Below are 21625 nucleotides of genomic sequence, written 5' to 3'. Positions count from 1 at the left end.
AAACACGCTTGGATGAGGCGAAGGAACTTTCTGAAACCGGACTTACTTTGCAGTGGAGCCGCTGCCTCTGGTCCACCTGTTAGACAACAGAAGAGCGAGTTAGTCCAGCGGTTACTTCTGTTACCGTGACAACTCTGCATGTAAAAACCACCATCTAAACAACAAACAGTGTGTCATATCGGTCTCAAAGTCTGAACTCTAGTATTTCATCATCAGCAGGGTCATTTAAATGGCTGTAACTTCATCTGTACTTGTTGATAGATAGATAGATAGATAGATAGATAGATAGATAGATAGATAGATAGATACGGTAAAAGCAATACAAATTACAATAAAAATTACAATATAAATAGAGGTAGTAAAAGAATAAATATAATTTTTTTTTTAAGATGCACAGAATGTACAAATAAAATAGAATAAAATCAAATAAAATGAATATCCTTCAGAGGTCTTTTCTGCCATCAAAGTCATTTAGATGTTTTGTAAAAGTGTGACACGACTCACTTCCTGCCCTGCGGGTCCAGAGAGCAGAATATGACCGTGTTGACAGCGTAGTGTCTCCTGAAGAACAACCTGCAGAACCAAACAGAGACCGTCTGTTTGTAACGTGTCACCTCAATCTGTGTGTGTGTGTGTGTGTGTGTGTGTGTGTGTGTGTGTGTGTGTGCGCGCGCTGCAGGACACTCACTTCCTCTGGTTGTCGGTGAGCGTGATTCCCTGCGCCGACACCTTGAAGTGGACGACGGTGGAGGCGGGCGGCGGGTCCATGGCGAGCGTCAGCGTGGTCGCCTTCTGAACCGCCTGGTGTCCCGTCAGAGACTCCAGCTCCACGGAGCCCAGGTACCACACGTTACACGCTGCACGTTAAGCACACGTTAAAAAAGGAGCAAAAAAAACAACTTAAAAGTCTCCATCTGATTTGATCCGAGTGGCGTACCTGCTCCCTGTTTGAGGAGTTCAGCTGCTGAGTTCGTCGCCGTCGGTGCAGACAAGTCGTTCAGCTCCTCCACCGGGTCTGCAGGATAAAAAAAATTAAATAAATAAATTACATACACATACATGCACGAAAGGCTCAAAATCACACAAAAACTCATTTCAGTCCCAGTTCAAATTTATGTTGTTTTTACTTTAGTAACCAAAACTTTTGCACAGTTCTTTCCATATTTATCTCTAAACTACGATAAATACCACATTTAATGACCACAGTTTTACTTAAACTTCTCAAAAGCATCAGTATAAATGTTTTTTTTTTAACACAACAGCTTTACAAAAATAGTTCATAATCTGCAACACTTTTTTGAAAAGTCGGTTTGATTCCCAGCTCACTGTTCAGTGACATGATATCGCCCGGACGCTGCTTACCTCTGCTGGGCAGGATGAGTTTACACGGCAGAGCCAGAGGAGTGATAGAGTGCTGACACACCAGAGCTGTGAGACTTCCTGTCAGGAACAAAAAACATCATATTATATTATATTATATTATCATGTTAACATTTTAAAAACAAAAACGACCGAACAGCTCAGAAAAAGAGCCAGTCGCACCGCAGCGGGCCGACCAGCAGAGGGCAGCAGAGGAGATAGTCAAATGCAGGGCCACTTTGCTGTTATTATCACCTCACTGCTGGACTATTAACAGATACATTTCTGTGCTTTTTTATTTGTATTCTCCTGCTTTGATTCAATCCCAGCTGCAAATATCAAGACTTTAAACAACACATGAAACGGGAAGTTGCAGCTGCAGGTTTCTCACCGAAGTAGGGCTCGTTGGGGCAACCTTTCAGACGGACTCCCTTCTGCGTGCACTCGATCAGGAAGTGTCTCACAAGCTCGTTGGACAGATCCACTGCAGAGACAAAAGTTCAGTAAAGTTTTAGTTTATTCACAGCTGTGCATGATGGGAAAACACGTGCGGGTGTAAAGACAAAGTTCACGTGGAAAATGCCCTTTAATCTTGTTGGATTCACACCTTAAAGTGTGCAAACTGCATAACAGAGCATTTTGCCCGTTGCATTTTTCTAACCCACCTTTTTTACTCTGCTGTAACACCGATGGAGGGGGCGTGGCCACCTTCATGGCCAATCCGTACGCCCCGCGGAAGGAATGACTGTCTCTGACGATGAACGAGCCGGGCTCTTTGTCCTTCAGCACGGCGATGGCTGTTTCAGTAGGTCAGCGGGAAGAAGGAGGAAGCAGAGATAAAGCTAAAGTTAGACTCGCGTTCACGCTGTTTTTACGCGGCCGTCCAAGACCAATATTTACCTTGGTCTCTGGAGATGTCGGGCTTGTACCAGAACTTGGAAGTGTCCTGAACAAACTTCACGGTGTCCTGCTTGCTGCCAAAGTCTGCGAGACACAGATTAAAGGTTTCAGACCGTCGTCAGGGCCAAATATGACGAGGCAGCAGAAAAAAAGGAAAAGCGAAAGAGAGAGAGACTGTTTAAAGGGTCACTTCACACAAACTGCTCTTTATCTTTAGTTATCAAGATTTTCCAGATCTGAAGTGAACGAAGGTGAATTAACTTTTGTTTGTGGAAGTAAAAAGTACTGAAAAGTTGAGTTAAACTACTTATTTTCAAGGTCAAGACCAACTTTTTTTCAGTGTTTCTTGTAAATCCACTGAACCGACTCTTTTTACAAAAGAAAGATGAAATAACCGGCGCTCCATCCGGGTCGGTGTACCTGCTCCGGGGGACGGGGCCCCGCTGAGGCCCCGGAGGGGGTCGGGCGTCATGGAGGACGAGAAAGGGATGCTGAGGCTGCTGCCGCTGTAAGGGCTGGAGAAGCCGCTCAGACACGGGGAGCGGGAGCCCGGCTCGCCCCCCTCCCCCCCTCCTCGCCTCTTCTCGGGCAGCAGCGGCGTCAGACCCCCGTCGCCCCCCAGGTTCAGACCGCCGAGGCCCCCCACGGCCTCCAGCAGGCTGTGCTCCAGGCCGCCGTTCCCCAGCAGCAACAGCGAGGACAAGTCCGCGCTGTCCGTCCCCCCGCGGACTCCCGGGTCCCCGCCCGGGCCCTTCGGAGGCCCCCGGGGGGAGCTGTGGGCGTTGGGGGTGCTGAGGGAGCAGGGGGACGAGGGCTGGAGGGGAAACGGGGAGTTCAGGGAGGTCGGAGTCCGGTCGTGCCACGCTGGAGGAGTGGAGCTGACGGAGGAAGGAGAGAGAGAGACGGAGGATGAGGGTTGGAAATGGATCGACATTTATCGGCGTGACGTTTAATAACTTGAGGAGGAGGAAGAGGAGGAGGAGGATGAGGGGGAGGAGGAGAAGCAATGGAGATGCTGATGTTTTGATTTTAAACAGAATCTCAAACGGTGTTCCTAATAAAGCGATCAGAGTGTGTGTGTGTGTGTGTGTGTGTGTGTGTGTGTGTGTGTGTGTGTGTGTGTACCTGTCTGTGTGGGGGAGGGGGCTGCTGCCTGACGACACCGAGCACATGGAGCCGAAGATCCTCTGACAGGAAGCGGGAGTGACGGACACGTCTGATCTGAAGAGCTCTCCGTCCGCGGAGCTGCCGGCGTGGTTCATACCGTCCAGGAAACTCCGGGAGTCTGACGGGAAAAAAAAACAGAACAAGGAATTTATAATGAAGTTAGTCCTCTTTTAGTCTCAAAATAATTTAAAAAAACGAACCAGGTGTACAGCGAGGACTCCCAGGATGTGATAAGTTCCCTCATACTGTAACCTCTGCTAGCTGCTGCTTGTGTTTACTTGCATTGGGACTCCACCTTTGTTTGGATTAAAGAATTAAAGCGCTGAGATGTAATTGATCGTGGGAGGAATTCCTGGAGCGGAAATTTCCTCTTTAAATCACTTTGAAATATAAAAGAGGCCGAAACATCATCCGAATGTTGCGTACAGGCCGCACGTAGTATAAATCAGCAGCAGGGTGTGTGTGTGTGTGTGTGTGTGTGTGTGTGTGTGTGTGTGTGTGTGTGTGTGTGTGTGTGTGTGTGAAGCCCCCCCCCCCCTCCCACACACACACACACTCCACTCGGGAGCATCCCAACGTGACACCACTGAAAAACGCAGTGTGTCATTCAGCAAACACGAGGGGCAGGACGGGACTATGAAGTACGATGAGTCACCGTGAAAGCAGGCGATCGTTATAAAGAGCTCCTTGTTCGGCCAGCCACACACACACACACACACACACACACACACACACACACACACACACACACACACACACAAATACAAACACACACACACACACACACACACACACACACACCTCTTCCGCTGTTTTCCCTCCATTCAGGCGCTCGGACAGATGAAGGAATTTTGGACCTTGTTTGCGATCATATCAGACGAGCGACATCATCTTGGATTATTATATAATCCCATGTGCTGCTCATGAAATTCAAAGAATGCGACGCAGAGTTCCAGAGCACACATGCACTTATAAATATTTAACGTATGTGCGAAAGGAAGTGGTGGGAGTTAAATTTATCCTGGACAGTTTGGAGTTGTTTGTTCTCGACAACATTTCAGGAATGAAAGTTGAAAGTAATTTTTCACGAGTTCAGACCAAAGATTCGTGACGAGGTGATTTGAAAGTTTGCAACTTACTTTCACTTCATCCTGAAACCAAAGCGACAGGATCATCGCCATAGCAACGACTCTTTTGAACCATGGACTGTATGTAAAAGTGGATGTGGTCAAGTGAGGCCTTAAACTGCAATACCACCGAGCGCCACTAGAGGTCCGCCAGCTCCATAGACTCCCATTCGACTTCTCTTATATAATACAAAGTCCATAAATGTTTTCCGCGAGTTATTATGGTTTCGTTAGCTAAAGTCACTTCTTCAGATTTTTTTTCTGGTGGTTCTTCTGAAAATAATCCCGTCGTTAATTAGATATCAGGCCTCAAAAAGTGTGGGGGGCGTGTTTGTTTGATTGACAGGCCTGTGGTGCAGTCAGGTTTCCTCTATAGGGTGGGCGGGGCCGAATCACCGTCCAAATATGGTTTATTTAAGCAGATGATCTGAATACTTCCTCCACCGCTGGTGAGCCTGACGTGACTTTTCCCACAGTTTAAAGTTTCTCTCACACATTTCTACCGTGCCGAACATTATGTACGGCGTATCGGATGTCCACAAGTCTACGAATTTACTGGCAGCTGCTCTGAGCAGGAATCACTTAAACACACTGGAAGTTAAGTTTTGTATGTTCAGCGTCTGTCTGAAACTAAAGAAATGCACTTTTACATTGATGGTATTTAATTTGAATTATTTCCAGTTTTCTTACGGCATTTCTGGAGGAAAGTTTGTACTTTGTAAAAGATTTTACTTCGTTTTATTGGCTGAAGTTACAGCGAAGATTAGTTTTTAATACAAAAAAAAAAATATATATATATATGTATAATCAATCACAAAAAAAAACTGCGAGTTAAAATTTGTACAGAGGCTGTATTCATTTACCATTCTCCAGGATTCATACTCGTACATCCGTCTGATTTGATTATAAACTGACCGTCAGAGGGCTCTTCGTGTCTCGCTCAGCTTGGAGTGCGTCGCTATGGAAACGGTATTGAGCAGAGTGAAAGGTGTGTGACGGTGAGCAGAGTCTTATCTGAGGTCAGAGGTCAGGCAGCGGTCAGCCGGGCGGTGCCGCAGCCTTTTTTTTGGCCGCTCTGTAATTACGCGGCCGAGCCGGGACGAGAGTCGTAGCCGTGGGAACGCAGAGAGACGAGACGAGACCCCCGTCTCCCCCCCGCGCCCCCGTCCACCCAAGAGAGAGAAACGCTGACGCCGACTGTGGGAACGTTTGACGAATCCTCCCTCAGCTTGTAAACAACAACAACAACTGCAGCCACGGCTTATCTCTGCTTCCTGTGTGTTTGTGTTTGTGTGTGTGTGTGTGTGTGTGTGTGTTTGTGTGTGTGTGTGTGTGTGTGTGTGTGTGTGTGTGTGTGTGTGTGTGTGTGTGTGTGTGTGTGTGAGTATGAGGTTGAGATCTAATTGGAGACACTGACCTGCTCTTGACTTTTGACCTTTGACCCCATGGAGTTCAAGTTGAGAGTCAACTGTTTATGTTTTGGAGTCTGCAGAAAGCTGCAGAATGTAAATACGAACTGAAAGACTTTAGTTTTTTAAGTTTGAGGAACGTTATTGAGTTTTGTTTTTTCCTGTTAACATTTTTCCATCGAGCTTACATTGGAATCGTTGAATTATTGGTTTCCTCTGTATGATGCTGTAAAATCCTGGATGTTACCGAGTTAAGAGCCCTGAAATAACCTGCGTTGGGATTTTGGCGCGATATGAATATAATATTAATTAAATTGACGGTGGTTAAGATTTGATTAGATTTTAAAGGCACAAAATCAACTTGCGGTTGATATTTCCGGGTTAAAGAACGTTCTCGGTTAAAGTTCGGGGACGGCGGCGACCTCTCGGTCGGAAACGGGACGCAAACCTCGACCTCTTTTGTCGCTCGTCGACCCGTCGATCCACCCCGACCTCCTCCCGCCGCCTCACCGCGTCACCTCGCTTCCTGTTGTTTTCCTCGAGTCGTAAATCTTCACGGCGGCGTGAAGTCTGTTCGCTGAAACGGTTGATGGGGTCGTATTTCACGGGAGTTTGTCGTTGTTGTTCGCGTGATAAATGACCTTTTATTGTTAAAGCCGACGCCTGATTTAAATCACGAGTTGAACAGTTTAAGACTCGTGTGACTTCTGGTTAACAATAAAAGGAGATTTAAACGCGTGTAAATTTCTTAAGTGAGGCACCGGTAGATAAAGATGAAACCGCTTTGATCCAGACTCAAACATCTCCACCATCTTTCCGCCGGCTTCAACGAATCACTCAATCGTCTCCAAACAAAGTTTTCAAACTTTGTGTCTTCGTCCTCTGAAAAGTGTTTTCCTCCGCCTTGTTTTTTTTTGTTTTTTTCCTCCTCTCCTCGCTCCTGCACACAAAAGCCTCTTCAGTCCATGCAAAACCTTTTCCAGATGGCACCGACCCATGTGGGCACGACTGCCAACTACCGCCGGCGTCCCACAACACACACACACACACACACACACACACACACACACACACACACACACACTTACTTACACTTACTTTCGTGATGGCTGAGACTGCGAATAATCAATAAAACTTTAGTTATCTTTCAGTATGAACAAAAACACAAGAAGAAGAAATCAAAAGACAAGATTCAAACAAACAGGCGTCGCATGTTTAATCCGACAAAGACGCACTTTGTCTTTTTTTTGTAGCCGAGCCTACACACATGCGTAAACACAATGATGCCCATGCAGGACAAACGCCACGCTGACCGCAGGAATGTGACACACACACACACACACACACACACACACACACACACACACACACACACACACACACACACACACACACACACACTCGCAGGTCTGAAGGTCTGTTACAGCTGTTCGCAGCGATCTGCAGCTTCTCGGGGATGAAGGGAAGACGAGGAGGGGGCGAGGGTGGGGGGGTGAGTACACCTGCTGCGACTCAAATAGATTATCGAGAGTAATAATTATTTAATAATACGTTTAAAAGCTCTAAATTTATTGCAGCAGATTTTAAAGGCTGATCTCTCGCAGGACAAAATACGATGACCTCCATGTTTGTGATACTCGAATTGAACCCCCCCCCCCCCCCCCCCCCCCCCCGAGAGTTTTTAATTTCCATATAAAATGCTGCCAACTGGCCTGCGTGGATGATTTGATCGCCAGTTTCCTGTTTACAAACAGAGTGTCGCAGCAGGACGGCTGAAAACGGTTTTCTGTATGTAGAAGTGAAGCCGATCGGTGGAAAAGCTGAAAAAATGAATGTTCGGAGGTGATTTTTTTATTTAATGTGTCATTTCTAGTCTCTTCATGAGTTTTAGGATGTTGTTTTTTTCTCCAAAAATTGTGATGTAATTTGTAGGAATTTTGTAGGTTTTATCTGAAAAGGAACTGGACTTCTTCAGTTTGGAGGTGAAACGTCTTCAAGAAAACAAAAGTTTGGTGGAGTTTTATGATGCCACTTCTTTCTTTTTTTTGGTAACTACTTCCTGCTAAAGGTTCAATATTTAAATCACAAAGTTCGGTCTCTTTTGACGAGAAGTGTTTTTAAAACTGATCTAACCTGCTGTATTCTTCATTCTCATAATAAGACCACATTTCGCACAAATCCCGTCATTTCTTTTTTTTTTACGAGCGGGACTTTGGACGAAGACTTCGGCGACGTTAAACGACGAGTTTAAAAAAACCAAAATCAACTTCACACATTTATAACATGCCTGAGTTTCTCCCTCTGACTGCTCTCTCCTCGGTGTCTCTTGGCGCTGCATCAGAATGCCATCAGCTGTCTGGTGCTGCCTCACTAAAAATCAATCAATCTCCCTCCTCCTCCTCCTCCTCCTCCTCCTCTTCCTCAGAAGTGTCCGAGCCAAGCATTTTTTCTAGACAAGCTAAGTGGGCGGTCGTCCGTAATCAAAGTCCTCTGTTGGCGTTCGGGCCGGCGGCTTTAATCGACTCGGAAGGAGCGAAGAACGACATTGCCGCAAACGAAAAGCAACGGCATCATCGCTGAGGGTTTTTATCGGCGTCCGAAGTCGTCCGATAACGAGTCAACGACTTCGTGACAGTTTGCACCAGCAGAAATAATAAAGAAAAATGAGTCGGGATTCTGTTTAATTTCATCTGCGGTGGAAAAACGTCTGAGATATTTGATGATGAAATTCCTCCGACTTAAACCCATCTGGAGAAGTGATCACGGATTTTTTTTAATTTATTTTAGAAGTTCTTCTCACTTGTTATATTCAGATATTTGCGCACAAAAAAACTGGAAAAGCTTTCTGTGTTGCAAGTGATTATTTGTTTGTGGTGATTAATTGTTGTTTGCACCTGCAGGAGGAAACTGCATGTTATTGGTCTAAACGGCCTCATATTCTCTACTTCCTGTCGTTTTTCATGCTGTTGTAAACTCCAGATGTACCCAGACATTGTCACGCCATCGAAAGCACACACGCAGGACAAAATGCTTGTTCTGGTAAATCTCACACAGACCGGCAGTTTGATTCAAGCTCAGAAGAACAAAATCCTTTTGTGCACCCTGAAGTGGCCGTCTGTCTTTTTTTTTTTTTTCATCTTACAGTTTGATTTTTCTGCGTCTTCGCTTTTCATTTCCTGCAAAAAAAAAAAGTCTCACGCAGCAGACGTCTGCGCATCAATAACTTTTTCGCCGTAGGGGAATTATTGAGTTGACTTCAAACTTGCATGTGGGCCGGATAATGTTTCCAACCTGCTCACGGCACCGTGCACAAAGTCGCCAGCATTTTCCACGTCGGTCCTAAATTGCAGAATCGGTCGCAGCTTCAGATCGTCTCCGTTTCCACTGACAGATTCAAAAGTTGCATTTTCATTTCCTTTAGTCATTTCCTTCTGCTTTATTTGATCATTCCTGTTTGATTTGACTTCTGAAACAGATGCTTACTCGCAAATATGGAGCAACATTCGTCTTTTATTTGGAGACGTGTCCAATATTCGCTCTATTTGTAGCTCTATTTTTGGTCTCCACCACCTCCTGCAGGAAACATCTGGCTCTTTGGCTGCTAAATTCTGCACTGTCAGCCTTTTCTCTGTAAACAGATCGATTGATCGATGCCGTTCTGGATGATGCTTCTGTTCAAAAACTAAGAGTACGTCTATTTTTGAGGACCGAGCAGATCCACCAGGCAGGAAGTCAGATGCAGAGTGCTGGTCAGATTTTCACAATAAAACACCACAGTGCAGACTCCCGATCGTTCCGCCACAATATCAACATCAACTAACACGCTGTATATAGAGACAAAATAACTATGAGGACAACGGAGTCGGACAATAAACGCAAAAACGGACAAAAAAAGAAAGTCTGAAACAGCGTTTACGTGCTCGAAGCGTGAAAATAAAGAAATAAAGACCAAATCAGGAAGTCAACAACAAATCTAGGAGACGAAAAACGAATGAAGTCCTGCAGGAGACGGAGGACTCGTGGTAACTCCCCTGTAAGGCCCCTTTAAAGCTGAGGGAACCTGCAGACTCAGCACAAATGACATTCAGACATTATTAGAAAAAAATGACCAATTACAGCAACACAGAGCTTATTTCTCTGCAAATGTTAGAAAATGAGGTCACTTGTGGCTCCTTCTCTGTGTGAAGCCTCCAACAGCCAACGAGCCCCCACCCCCCGACAAAAAAAAAAGATCTTCAAAGAGTTTTTCAGTTCAATCCAGGTCAGTAGTGCAGAAGAAAAGATGGGGGGGGGGGGGCTCTCTCGGTTAACCACCGAGAGAGCCCCCACCCCCCCACCCCCCCCCACCCTTCCACGACGGCGTGATGGAGGCCAAAATATCCTTTAACGGGATGAGATCATGAACGCAGCAGTGGAACAAACCACCTCACCGTCCCGTCTAGGACGTTAGATCAGCGAAAGATTTTCATGCACGACAAAAATAAAATGCATTTTTGTTTTAGTAGGAAGGATGTTTGGAGAAAAGAAAAAAATCCAGAACGAAGCAGAAAGAAATCAGGAGTTGAAAGAAGTTCAGAGATTAATCGAGTTATTTTTTTGGTCGTTTTATAGACAATCTTTTGTGGCACGTGTTGCGCGTACATACCGAGAGATGCCGTCATGACGGAGACGCTCTTCCTGTTTACACCCCCCACCAATAAAAAAAAAACAACTTCCAGGGACTTCCACCTTCCTGCTTCTTCTTCTTCTCCTCCGAGTGAATGAAAGCTTCCCTGTTCGGCCGACACTCTCCTCCTCCTCCTCCTCCTTCTCTTCCTCCTCCTCCTCCTTCTTCTCTGTCTCTGCTGCCGGACGGCGATCTGAGCTCGACTCGATTCTCCTTCTTTCTTTCTTTCAGGCGCCGGATCGTTTCGCCGCCATTCGTCCCTCCCCAGATGGAAAAATAAATAAAATAAGCTCCCCCCCCCGGTTTGTCGTGACACCCGCTCGACTTCTGGGTTTATACGGAGGGAGGGGACAGAAAGGAGCGAAAGGAGATGTAGGGAATGTCTCCCCCCCCCCCCCTCCCTCTCTCCCTCCCTCTCCTCCCTCCCTCTCTCCCTCCTCCTCCCCTCTTACTGACCACTGAGCATTGTTCCTGCCCCGGGGGGATGGGGGGTCACAGCGAACACTTTCCCCCCCAATCAGAGTGGATTCCAGCATGGGTCAGAGGTCACATGTGGCCTTTTATGGATCAGAGAGGAAAGCGGGGGGGGGGGGGGGGGGGGGGGGGGGGGGGGTCTCTGTCAGGGCATGCGTGTCCACTCCCACCATCTGCTTCTGCCACAAACTCCGGGACAAAAGGCATGCGGGGAGAGCTGTCGAATCTCAGCACGTCGTAAATCATACCGTAAAGCTCCCGATGAATGGAACCGTGTTCCGTTTGCTTTCGTTTCATTGGGGAAGCAATATTGCTGCGCGCCTGGTTTTTAACCTCCCCGTGTCACCGGAAACGAGCCGGCATCGGGACATCGGCTCGTTTGAATATTTCAGGCCGGTTTTCGTAAAACAAAACAAAACTTTTCGGGTGTCAGAAAAAGTTGTGAACCCTTTTCTAGTATCACCCTCATCGCCTGACAAAAACGAAAAACCACTCCATAAACATATTCACAAAAACCATCTTAAATATGGCTCCTACGAGTTTCACAACTTCAGATGAAGTCGTCGTGTGCAGAGAAATAACTTCTCCTTCATGCCGAGCGTTAGATGTTAGCTTAGCTTAGCAACAAAGACTGGAAACGGGTGGAAACAGCTAGCCTGATAAAATCCAGCACCTTTTAAAGCAGGTTTTTGTTTTTTGTTTTTTTCAGCTCCACTGTTCTCCCACAATGCTTTGAGCTAAACTTACGAAACGTGGGTGGAAAACGTTCGTCTTGATGGTGAAAAATGATCTGCATTTTCTGATAAACTTTGCATGTGAAGTTTATTCCAGAGTGGAATAACTCCTGTCAATCAATGTCGGAGTCAAAAAAAAAAAAAAAAAAAAAAAAAAAGCAGCTTTCACTCCTTTTGTTTACATTCGAATCACAAGAGAGTGCTTTTTAAAAAAACGCTGACTCTCAGAAGAGGAACATAAAACACGTCGACACAATGGCACTTGAAAACTGCAGCTCCCTCTCATTCATTATGGACTTCGCTGCCACTCCCTTAGACTCTCCCCTGACCTTTGACCCCTGCCCCCGAGCTTCAGACAGTCAAGTGTTTTGTCGGAGCGAACCATCTGAACCTCGTCTCGCATTCCTCTGGCTGAAACCTGCTTCTGTGTGTGTGTGTATATATATATATATATATATATATATATATAGATATATATTGCTGTTTATTTGGATTTGGCCTCCAGTACACAAAGGAAATGTGGTTGCGTAACATCGGAGAGCTGCTGTCACGAGGAAATGAAAGACGGCAGCAGAGGTCGTCTTTGGGTCGCCAGCTGAACTTTTTTAATCTTTTTTTTTTTTTTTTTTTTTAAACAAACATATTAAATCGGATTTACATCTCATGTTTGTCATTTTACAGGTTCAAAACATTTAGTATGCGTGCGGTTCATTCCTGTTTCTGCTGACTTTGTGATTTTGCACGTGAGGTCGGATCAAAAAAGTTCAGCTCCTGTTTGCACGTAAACGAGTCTCAGCACCTCAGGAAGGTTTAACCCTGATGAGTAAGTCTTACACATTTATTGACTTGATCGTCATCTGTTTCTGAGTTAAACATGTTTTTGTGGAAGAGTTTGAACTAAAATCGAATGTTTGCACTCTGGTCATCTCCACAGAGAAGTTGCCGTGTGCCCGAGTACGATGACGTGTGAATTAATCACACGTGAAAAAAAAACACCCCTTTTATCATTCTTCTGTGTTTTTTTTGTTTCTGAAACTACATATTTCAATGGTTTGATGATTTTTATGATAAATTAATGGTCATAATCTTATTTTAACTCACTTTTTGACTACGTGTGAAGTTACTGTAGAGCTGAAACTTCCTCCGATTTCCAAACATACAACAGTGAAACTCTATTTCCTAAAATATCAAATAAGAAAATATAATTAAATTGTGGTTTTTTTGTTACTTTAAGAAACCAAAGATCTCAAAAATATTTCTCAGCTCGGTGTAATTTTAATGTAGAAATGTTTTTTTTGTCCCTCAAATTACCAAATCACTGGACTACTTTAATTTACCAGCAGCCTCGCGTCCAAATTTTGATCACAGCGGTGATTGCACACAGAAAATTAAAAATGACTGAAATGGGGAATCTCGTGCTTCTGTCCAGATGTGGTGTGATTGTTTCCCAGATCGCCGTCTGCCTTCAATGTGGGAAACAGGAAACTGTTGTCTGGACCCCAAAATGGCAGCGAGCAAAAAAGATATTTGGTGTCCTTTGTTAATTCTTCTGTCCAGCAGGTAGAAGAGAGAATCGGCTGTTTTTAATAATCGCTCTTTCATCGTCTCCTTCTCCGTCCTGCCGCCTCTCTGCTCTGACAGACATGTTTACAATAAACAGGTGGAGGTGTCCTTTAACGGAAACGTCTGCGAAATGCCACCATAAATATCATTTCAGTTTTGTCATAATATTTCAGATTGTCTGCACAATAAAAACCATGAAATGTGAACACTAAACATTTTAAATATTTAAAGATACGCCCCTTAAAAGGAAGAACTTTTATTCAATAAATGAATGTGCTTTAACATTTACTTAATTTACACTATATCAGTTCATTTTCTGCCATTTTCATGACCGTCGCAGTAGAAAACTGTAATTTGAACTGATTTTATCATCTTAAATTCTTGATTTAGCTTTTGTTTTATTGCTGTTGTGTGTTAAGGTAGGTAGGTATATACTTTATTAATCCCCGAGGGGAAATTTTTTTTTTTTAATTGAAAGCTTTTCTTCTCTTTAGAGTTTTCTGAATCTGTTTGGGACAGTAAAGACTGAGCTGAATTGAAATGTGACTCTCTATTAATCATATTTATGATATAGGGATGGGCAATTCAAGTGCTCTATTAATTATTAACGGACTATTAATTGATTATTGATCAGTGGATCGTTGCTTGTTTCACTGTATCGACTGCCCTCCGTTGTGTGCAGCTGTGTCAGACTGATGATCTGCTGGCACGAACTGCAGTTTGAACTCAATATAGCTTTCATTGTTTCTTTCTTAGTTTTGCTGACACTTCAATCAACTCTGTATTAATATAACATTTCACCGGGACTTGGTATCGCTTTAATATTAGTCCTAGTTTCTGAGCGATGCTTTTATTGATACCAATTTGATGAAAATCCATTCTAACGAAATAAATTAACATAAACAGATTACAGTGCAAATCTTTAGTTTTAATGCAATTTAGAGGGAGAGAGTGTAACATAGGCTATTTTATATTTATATTTCATATTAAGAATATATTTATAACTAATATTATTGTAGCTACAATATACAGGTGTCCCCTAAACACCCCACATGCTAACAGAAGATGCTTAACTGGGCAGTTGTAAAAGAGAGATGACGTTCCCTATGTCAGATCGAATGATTTTATTAATGTGGTTAAAGTAGTGCCTGTATGTTGAGGGCTGATTGACGCTGGTGAGATTTACTCCGGCGTAAATATAACAAAAGTTATGCAGAACAAAGACGTATTATTGTGGATGCAGCTTAAAAATCCAAATTTGGTATCGAAGCCATAAAAGCATTAAAGTTTGGTCCTCAGCCCAACATTTCACCAAACAAAAAGTGACCTCAGGACCTCGACAGCTACAGAGAGGCTTGTGTTTTTTTCGGACACTATATTAAATTCCTCCCGCAGCTGTGTGCTACGTATCTCCCCAGGCAGGATGTCCCGACAAACAAAAGGACCCTCCCCTCTCCTCGGCGTTCCCTCCCAGAACAGGACATGAGTGGACATCCTGCCAGCAGCGCTCTCTTCCTCTGTTACCATCAACTATTATTAGCGAGACCTACAGTATCAGCTGTCCTGGTGTAGACACCCCCCCCCCCCCCCCCCCCCCCCGACAGGAAACCCAAACTCTTTAAAAAAAAAAAATGATATAATGTCAGACCCGGAAACAAAAAAGCACAAAAAAACCCAGAAAGAAGCCGTCTGTCGGCTGTGTGACCACACAAATGACCAAAAAACAAGCCATGCAACACATATCCAGCCAATAGCAACAAAGCACAGGCCAGGTGTGTGTGTGTGTGTGTGTGTGTGTGTGTGTGTGTGTGTGTGTGTGTGTGTGTGTGTGTGTGTGTGTGTGTGTGTGTGTGTGTGTGTGTGTTTTTGATTATATTATGCCAGGAACATTCCTGCCGACTCCTGAACCCTGTCCAGCAGCAATCAGGAGCTCAAGTGTTTTGGTTTAGTGTGTTTTGCCAGTCAGTCACACACACACACACACACACACACACACACACACACACACACACACACACACACATGTGGTCACACACACAGACACACACACACAATCTTGGGAAAGCGTACCTCGTGTCCAGCTGTGTTGGTCCCACTCCCCGCCGGTCCTGAGCTGGGAAAACTCTGAGAAATGTTTCGCTGGGGAGGAGAAAAGAGGAAGACGCTTGATAAGATTTCCAAAAGTGGACAACACCCACAGCCGCAAAACTTCATTTTGATGTTTTCTCTATTTTCTTTCTTTCTTTTTCTTCTTTTTTTGTACCGTAGGGCGTCGGAGGAGACACGGGGAAGGTCGGAGTCGGAGGGACGATGTCAGAGGTGTCCGTTTGTCCCCGATAGTCCACGCTGTTGGTTTTGAAGAGATGCCCATGCTTTAAAAAAAACAACCACAAAAAAACGAGGTGAGAAAGAAACAAGGGAAAAAAGTGACACACACACACACACACAGCAGTAGACATCAGTCTTGTGATCTGTGTGGCTTCAGCCTGTGTTTTGGTGTAAACAGTTGAGCCATTCATGCCCCCCCCGACCGTAAGACTGAACGCAAGAGCAGAAAAACTCGTGATTTTGAAAGATAAGAAAAGAGACATCTTTTACAGAAACACTCTTACAATCATAATCTCAGAGATCCCTCACTGCAAACTAACCTAAAGTGATAAAATCTGATTTTATTCTCTGATATAAATGAGTAACAGGTACATTAAGAATAAAAAAAACTTCTATAAATGTCTATAAATACTGAGTCTACAAGGTATTTTAATCATAACTGAAACATTTTAGTCACCAAAAGTTGATCTGAATCACTTCTTTCCATACAACGCAGTGTTTTACATAACAGCTTTAGAACTTAAATTTTCTGATGCTAATATAATTTAATTTGAATTTAAAAAAAAAAATTCTTCGGAATTTAAAAACCCGTCCGTGGAAGATGTAGATGTTTCAACAGGCTCCTCCCCCTTCTGTTATTATGTCTTTTGCATTTTTCCCGCGTTACATTAGCCGCTTGGTACTTTTTACGACATTGTTAGCCTTCATGGCTTCTAGACACCGTCCGTGTTGCCGTTGCCTAGCAGCGGAGCTTTCGGGTAAACCACTTGAACGTCCTACGCTATAACCACGAAGCACACGAGTTGCATTTAAACGAAGAATTGGCTAAAAGCTAGCACGAGTGATGACGGCAGCTGGAGACGACAACGGGAAGTTAACTTCTAAAAAAGGTAAAAATAACTTATGTTTGGGGGTTATTGAAAGCCTTCTAGCATTTTGGATTATATTTTTTGGACGTAACGTAGCATCGTGTACCAACTTCCCGCAAGTCAAAGTGAGGTGAAACGTAGAAACTGAGTTTTAACCTGAGAGGAGGAGAAGGAGGGACTGTAGAGGGGGGTGTCTCTGAAGCTCTGAGGTCCGCTGGCTCTCCATCCTGGACTGTGGAGACTCGCGTAGTCCGTCACATCGCTGACCTGCTTCTGCTGCTTCCAGTCTGATGAGGAGCGATTAAAGAGCCGGTGAGGAGGCAGAAAAAAAAGTAAGTCAAGCCAAGACAGTCACTCAGATCATTATCTGGAACTGCAAATCAGCCAGAAACATCAGTCATGTGTTCTTCTATGACATAAAAAAAAAAATAAAACAAATCCACCGACAGTTTTTCGGGTCTATTCCCGTAAAAAACCCAAAACAAACCACAACATCCACCAGTATTGACGCTTTGTTATGACCAGACTCCAACTCGCCAAATGAAAGGCGATGACAGCGATTCGTGTTTGGTCTGTTCATCTCAGACAAAAGCGTCTGTCAGCGTGTTTTATCATCACTCATCAGAGACGGTGTGACGAAGCGAAGACTTCGCCGTGACCAGATGGTGGAACATCACGGCGAAAATCATCCACTGGAACAATCGCTCGACCTCTATTCAGTTATGAGTAAATCATCAAACTCCCCCATTCGGGTTCGACCTCATCCGCCCTCTGATTTTCTTTTCTTCAGATAAAAATTTCAAAAACAAGCCGTTCAGTTGGAGTAGAGATGGAAATCATGAATCACTTTTCTGATTGGAGTCAATTTGTACAGTTCACCTCATTGACCTCAAGTTTGTTGATTTATTTTCCACACGCTTGGTGCGGGACGTCCTCGATGGTTTTTCAAGTCCAAGTCGATGCTTAAAATTCGCCAATATTTTGTAGCCTGACTTTTGTATGTTATTTGGAAAATATAAATGTTTTGGGGTTATTTTACTCAGCTCGAACAATAACGATAAAACTGGTCTTAATTAGGTCTAAAACGGCGTTCAGAGACCACCGAGAGAACCGAAAACATCATCACGCGCCAACCAGGAGGAGATTTACGGTACGTGGGATCCCGCGCATGTCGAGTACAGAACAGCGACGGAGGAACACTGCCAGCTCGGCTTTCGCCGCGAGCATCCATCATCTCCAGAATCGGACGCGCTGAGGGAGCCTCCGCCGAGGGACCGTACGGTGTCGAGTACTTCGTTCTCGCCTTCGTGTTTTTGCGAGATTCTCCTTTTGAAGATGATGAGAGGGGAGAAGGAGAGCAAAAAACCGTTGTGTCAGAACTTCAAAAGCATTCCTGATCGCTTACAAGTTCCTGCCTCCAAACATCCCCCTCGGAAAACAAGCGCTCGCGCTGGCAGCGAGCGAAGTGTTGCTTCAAACGTGCCCTCCAGAACCCGCTGACCTACACGCATGCAAACACACCAGCGCCGCTTCCTGCCTCTCAAACGCTTCATTGACCTGGACAGAAGTGACGGGTCGGAGGGTTAAATGTCGGCTGTAACGTCAGGCGGCACGTGGACGTGAACCAGGAGGTGTCGGGGAGCTTCGGTTGGAACCGTCGGATCGCTCGGAGGTACGCTCTGATGGAGGAGCCGGGAAGTGATTATGTCACCGCTCCGACCGCGGGTCACGGCAAGCGATGGGCCTCTTTGCTCCGGGGCGCCGTGGAAACGAGAGGGCAATAAATCCGTCCTGTGTGGCAGCAGGGCGACGAGAAAACAGGCATCAACGAAATGTTCAGGTTGAAGATCTCAGCGGCGGGACGTCCTCGATGGTTTTTCAAGTCCACGTCGATGCTTAAAAATCGGCGAGTGCGTAACGACTATCTACTTTTTCGTTTTTAGACGATGACGCCAAAAACAAATGTTCGGATAATCACGATTTCATGAGGAACTCGTTACGAAGGAAGTGATTCTTTTACAAGTCAAAGAGTCCAAGCGAGTCAGCGGTGTCGAAGTCAAAGTTGAGTTTTGGATTTTGTGACTGGAGTTCAGCTGAGTCAGACTTCCTGCATTTACTTTAAACACTAGAGAGATATTATGTCGTTCATATCATTATTTAACGAGGCATGGATACCTTGATATTCACAGATTTGGTAGTAATAACATGAACAGCATGAACGAAGAGGTGTCACTCCTTCCTGCAGAGTCAGCAGTCTGTAGACGCCAGCATCTACGATGTGAAAACTAAACTATTAACAATTAACTAATACATTATTTGCAATTTATAAACCACAAATATATGAAATTAAGTGCTGCTGTCGTTCTGTAGTTATTAAAATATCTTCCAACCATCCAACCATGTCAACTGTAAAGGCCTTTTAAAGGCATGTGTGCTGCAAACTTCAACATGTAGTCAAAGAAAAAAAAATGTGCAGCCTGGAAAATGTGTGAAATAATTTTAGATATGACTGACCTCCGTCTCATAGTTTTGTGGATGATTTCTAGAATCAAACTAAAACAATGTGTTCGATCTTTAGTAAAGGATTTGGTTTTCTAAATCCGTGAAGCATCGGGTTCAACTTTAACTTTTAAAACGTCCTTCTCCGAATCAGGATTTCAAATATTCTGTTATTGTTTAATCCGAAGTTATACAGTACAGCCTGGTTCTTAAATCTGCTGCAGCTTTGAGCTCCGTCCTCTTATTGGCTAAAAGAGTAACTTTGACTGACTCTTTCGTTGTTTTGATGGCGAGGACTTGCGTAACCTTTTATCTTCCAGTTCTGTATATTTCCATTCAAAAATAAGAGCGATTGAAGGGTAAACACGTCATCGTGCGCAGGTCTTGATTTTACTCTGCTTACATAGCAAAGATCTCCACTACATGTTTAATCAAACGCTTCCACCCTGTCAGCAAACAGCACACACACACACACACACACACACACACACACACACACACACACACACACACACACACACACACACACACACACACACACACACACACCTTCTGTAATAAACTCTGAGGTGGAGATTTCCACAATCAGGCCATCAGGGTTATAAACGGTGTGTGTGTGTGTGTGTGTGTGTGTGTGTGTGTGTGTGTGTGCAGGCTGAAACGTAACAAATGCACCTTCATGAAGCTTCGTCTGCGTCGAGCGAGTTGGTGGAGGTGTGTTTTTCTTTCTGTGACAGGTTGCTATGATTTCGGTCAGTTTGACATCGACAGCAGTGTTTAGTAATGGAGATCATTCAGCTTCAACTCACGACAAAAATACAACAGAGGTGAACGGCGTCCTGTTTGCTGGAGTGAAGCCGTGCTTGTGTGTTGTGCATATGTTTCCATACATATACTTGTAGTACTCGGGGTAATCGAAAGGTTCATCGGAGGAGACAACAACCTTCGTGAGTACGTTTTCCAAAGTGTCGTCTCAGGATCAACATCGGCAACTCAGTGACGCGTTTTTGTGACCACTTGGTACGTGAACGTTAGTGATTTCACCGTGGACCTGAAACTGGAGCAGAGAAACATCAGATTTTGGGGTGTTTGGGTAACAGAAAAGCTTCAACACGCCTGTTTAAAACCAAGTGTTCCTGAGCCCATGCATTGATTTCCAGGACAGGATTGTGGCTGGTTTTAAAGCAGTGGTGCCTAAAGGGCCCACAGATGTCCAATATCGTTTCTCAGCATTGTTCCATCTGATTTTTGGTCAACAAAATCCTCATGTTGGAGAGCCCTGTTGCCATGGCGCCACAGTTCAGGTGGTTTGCAGCGAATTATTTCCCCTCAGACGCCTCAGAAAGGTCCCAGTAGAACTTGGTGTTGACAGTCTGACTCTGTGGGGACGAATTCACCCATGAATTCCCACCTGGTGTCTCCTGACCTGACGCACCTCCTGCAGGTCTTTGGACGGTGAAGCTCCGCCTCCTCTTGAAAACGTGAACGTCACTCAGAACATGTCGCCCGGCTCGTCGCTTCATCGCCGTTAGACTTTCTGAAGCATTTCGAGGGGTCTCTGTTGAGTTTGACACCAAAATCTGATGTTTCTCTGCTCCAGTTTCAGGTCCATCGTTGAAATCACTTATGTTCACGTACCAAGTGGTCACAGAAACGAATCAACGTCTGCACGAAATCTCACAGCAATCCATCAAATAGTTGGAGATATTTCATTACAAAAACACATGTCATCCTCATGTTGGCATTAGAGGGAAAGTCGGGGGATTACTGAAGTCTGTGGACCTCCCATCCTCTGAGGAATGTCTGTACAAAAACACGTGTCTGGTGGACCAGCTGTCCGACCGACATCCACAGACCGAAAAACGGTATTAGACGTCATTTCTATTTTTCATTTTGATCGACCTTACCTGACAGGTGGGCGCTTCCCTTGTGGCTGAGGCCGTTGGTGTGCAGGGAGGCAGAGCGGGACAGGGGGGCGCAACTGTTGGGAACGGGAACAAAGGTGGGATCCAGATCCAGAATCAGCTGGTTCAGCTGCTCTATGGACTCGTCGATGTCGGTGCTTAACGACGCCAGTTCATCGTCCTGACAGGGCGAAGTGCGCTCGACAGTCTGTGCGTCGGGCGTGTTATCCGTGACGTCGTCCCCGTCCGCCGGCCCTCTCCGCACGGCGTCCCGGCTGCTGAGTCCTCGGGGTGGCGTGTCGGGAGCGACCAGAGGCGGCGGCCTTTCTTTCCTCGCCCTGCCGGACCTTCTCTCTCCGTCCAGGAAGTTGGCGGGCACCACGTCCACCATCTGCTGCTGCCGCACCCAGGACTGCGTGGAGTACTCGGCCCGAGCCGCTCTCTGAGTTTCGGGCAGGTTTTCCGAAGCGAGGGAGCAGACGTCCGAAGCCGGAACCGCCGCATCGTCCTCGTCGTCCAGTATGTCGGTCTCCCTCTCGCTCGACGAAGCCTCTCCGTTGAGAGTGCGTCCCAGTCCGGACTCGTCCCCGGCGATCTCCCCTTCCCCTCCGCCGCACGAGGCGAGC

The 21625-nt window shown here is 45.2% G+C and overlaps 1 protein-coding gene across 1 annotated transcript in view; it reads right to left on the bottom strand.

Annotated features, from left to right (window-relative positions):
* Positions 1-21625, bottom strand: part of LOC138200354 (tensin-3-like) — a 39545-nt gene that overhangs the window by 2047 nt on the left and 15873 nt on the right. The window contains exons 13-26 of the mRNA XM_069152940.1: positions 21003-21625; positions 16753-16883; positions 15663-15771; positions 15470-15538; positions 3385-3544; positions 2680-3137; positions 2260-2343; positions 2025-2156; positions 1751-1843; positions 1363-1440; positions 938-1015; positions 689-857; positions 505-573; positions 47-76 (exon numbers count right to left, since the gene is read on the bottom strand). The exon at positions 21003-21625 is cut by the window's right edge and continues 283 nt beyond it. Of these exons, the coding sequence (XP_069009041.1) occupies positions 47-76; positions 505-573; positions 689-857; positions 938-1015; positions 1363-1440; positions 1751-1843; positions 2025-2156; positions 2260-2343; positions 2680-3137; positions 3385-3544; positions 15470-15538; positions 15663-15771; positions 16753-16883; positions 21003-21625 (2283 nt within the window). The remainder of the gene's footprint in view (positions 1-46; positions 77-504; positions 574-688; positions 858-937; positions 1016-1362; positions 1441-1750; positions 1844-2024; positions 2157-2259; positions 2344-2679; positions 3138-3384; positions 3545-15469; positions 15539-15662; positions 15772-16752; positions 16884-21002) is intronic.

This window comes from Embiotoca jacksoni, unplaced genomic scaffold (assembly GCF_022577435.1).
Source record: "Embiotoca jacksoni isolate LCO1_2020_lvr unplaced genomic scaffold, fEmbJac1.0.p SCAF_19, whole genome shotgun sequence".
NCBI lineage: Eukaryota > Metazoa > Chordata > Actinopteri > Embiotocidae > Embiotoca > Embiotoca jacksoni.
This window is presented reverse-complemented; position numbering and strand designations above follow the sequence as displayed.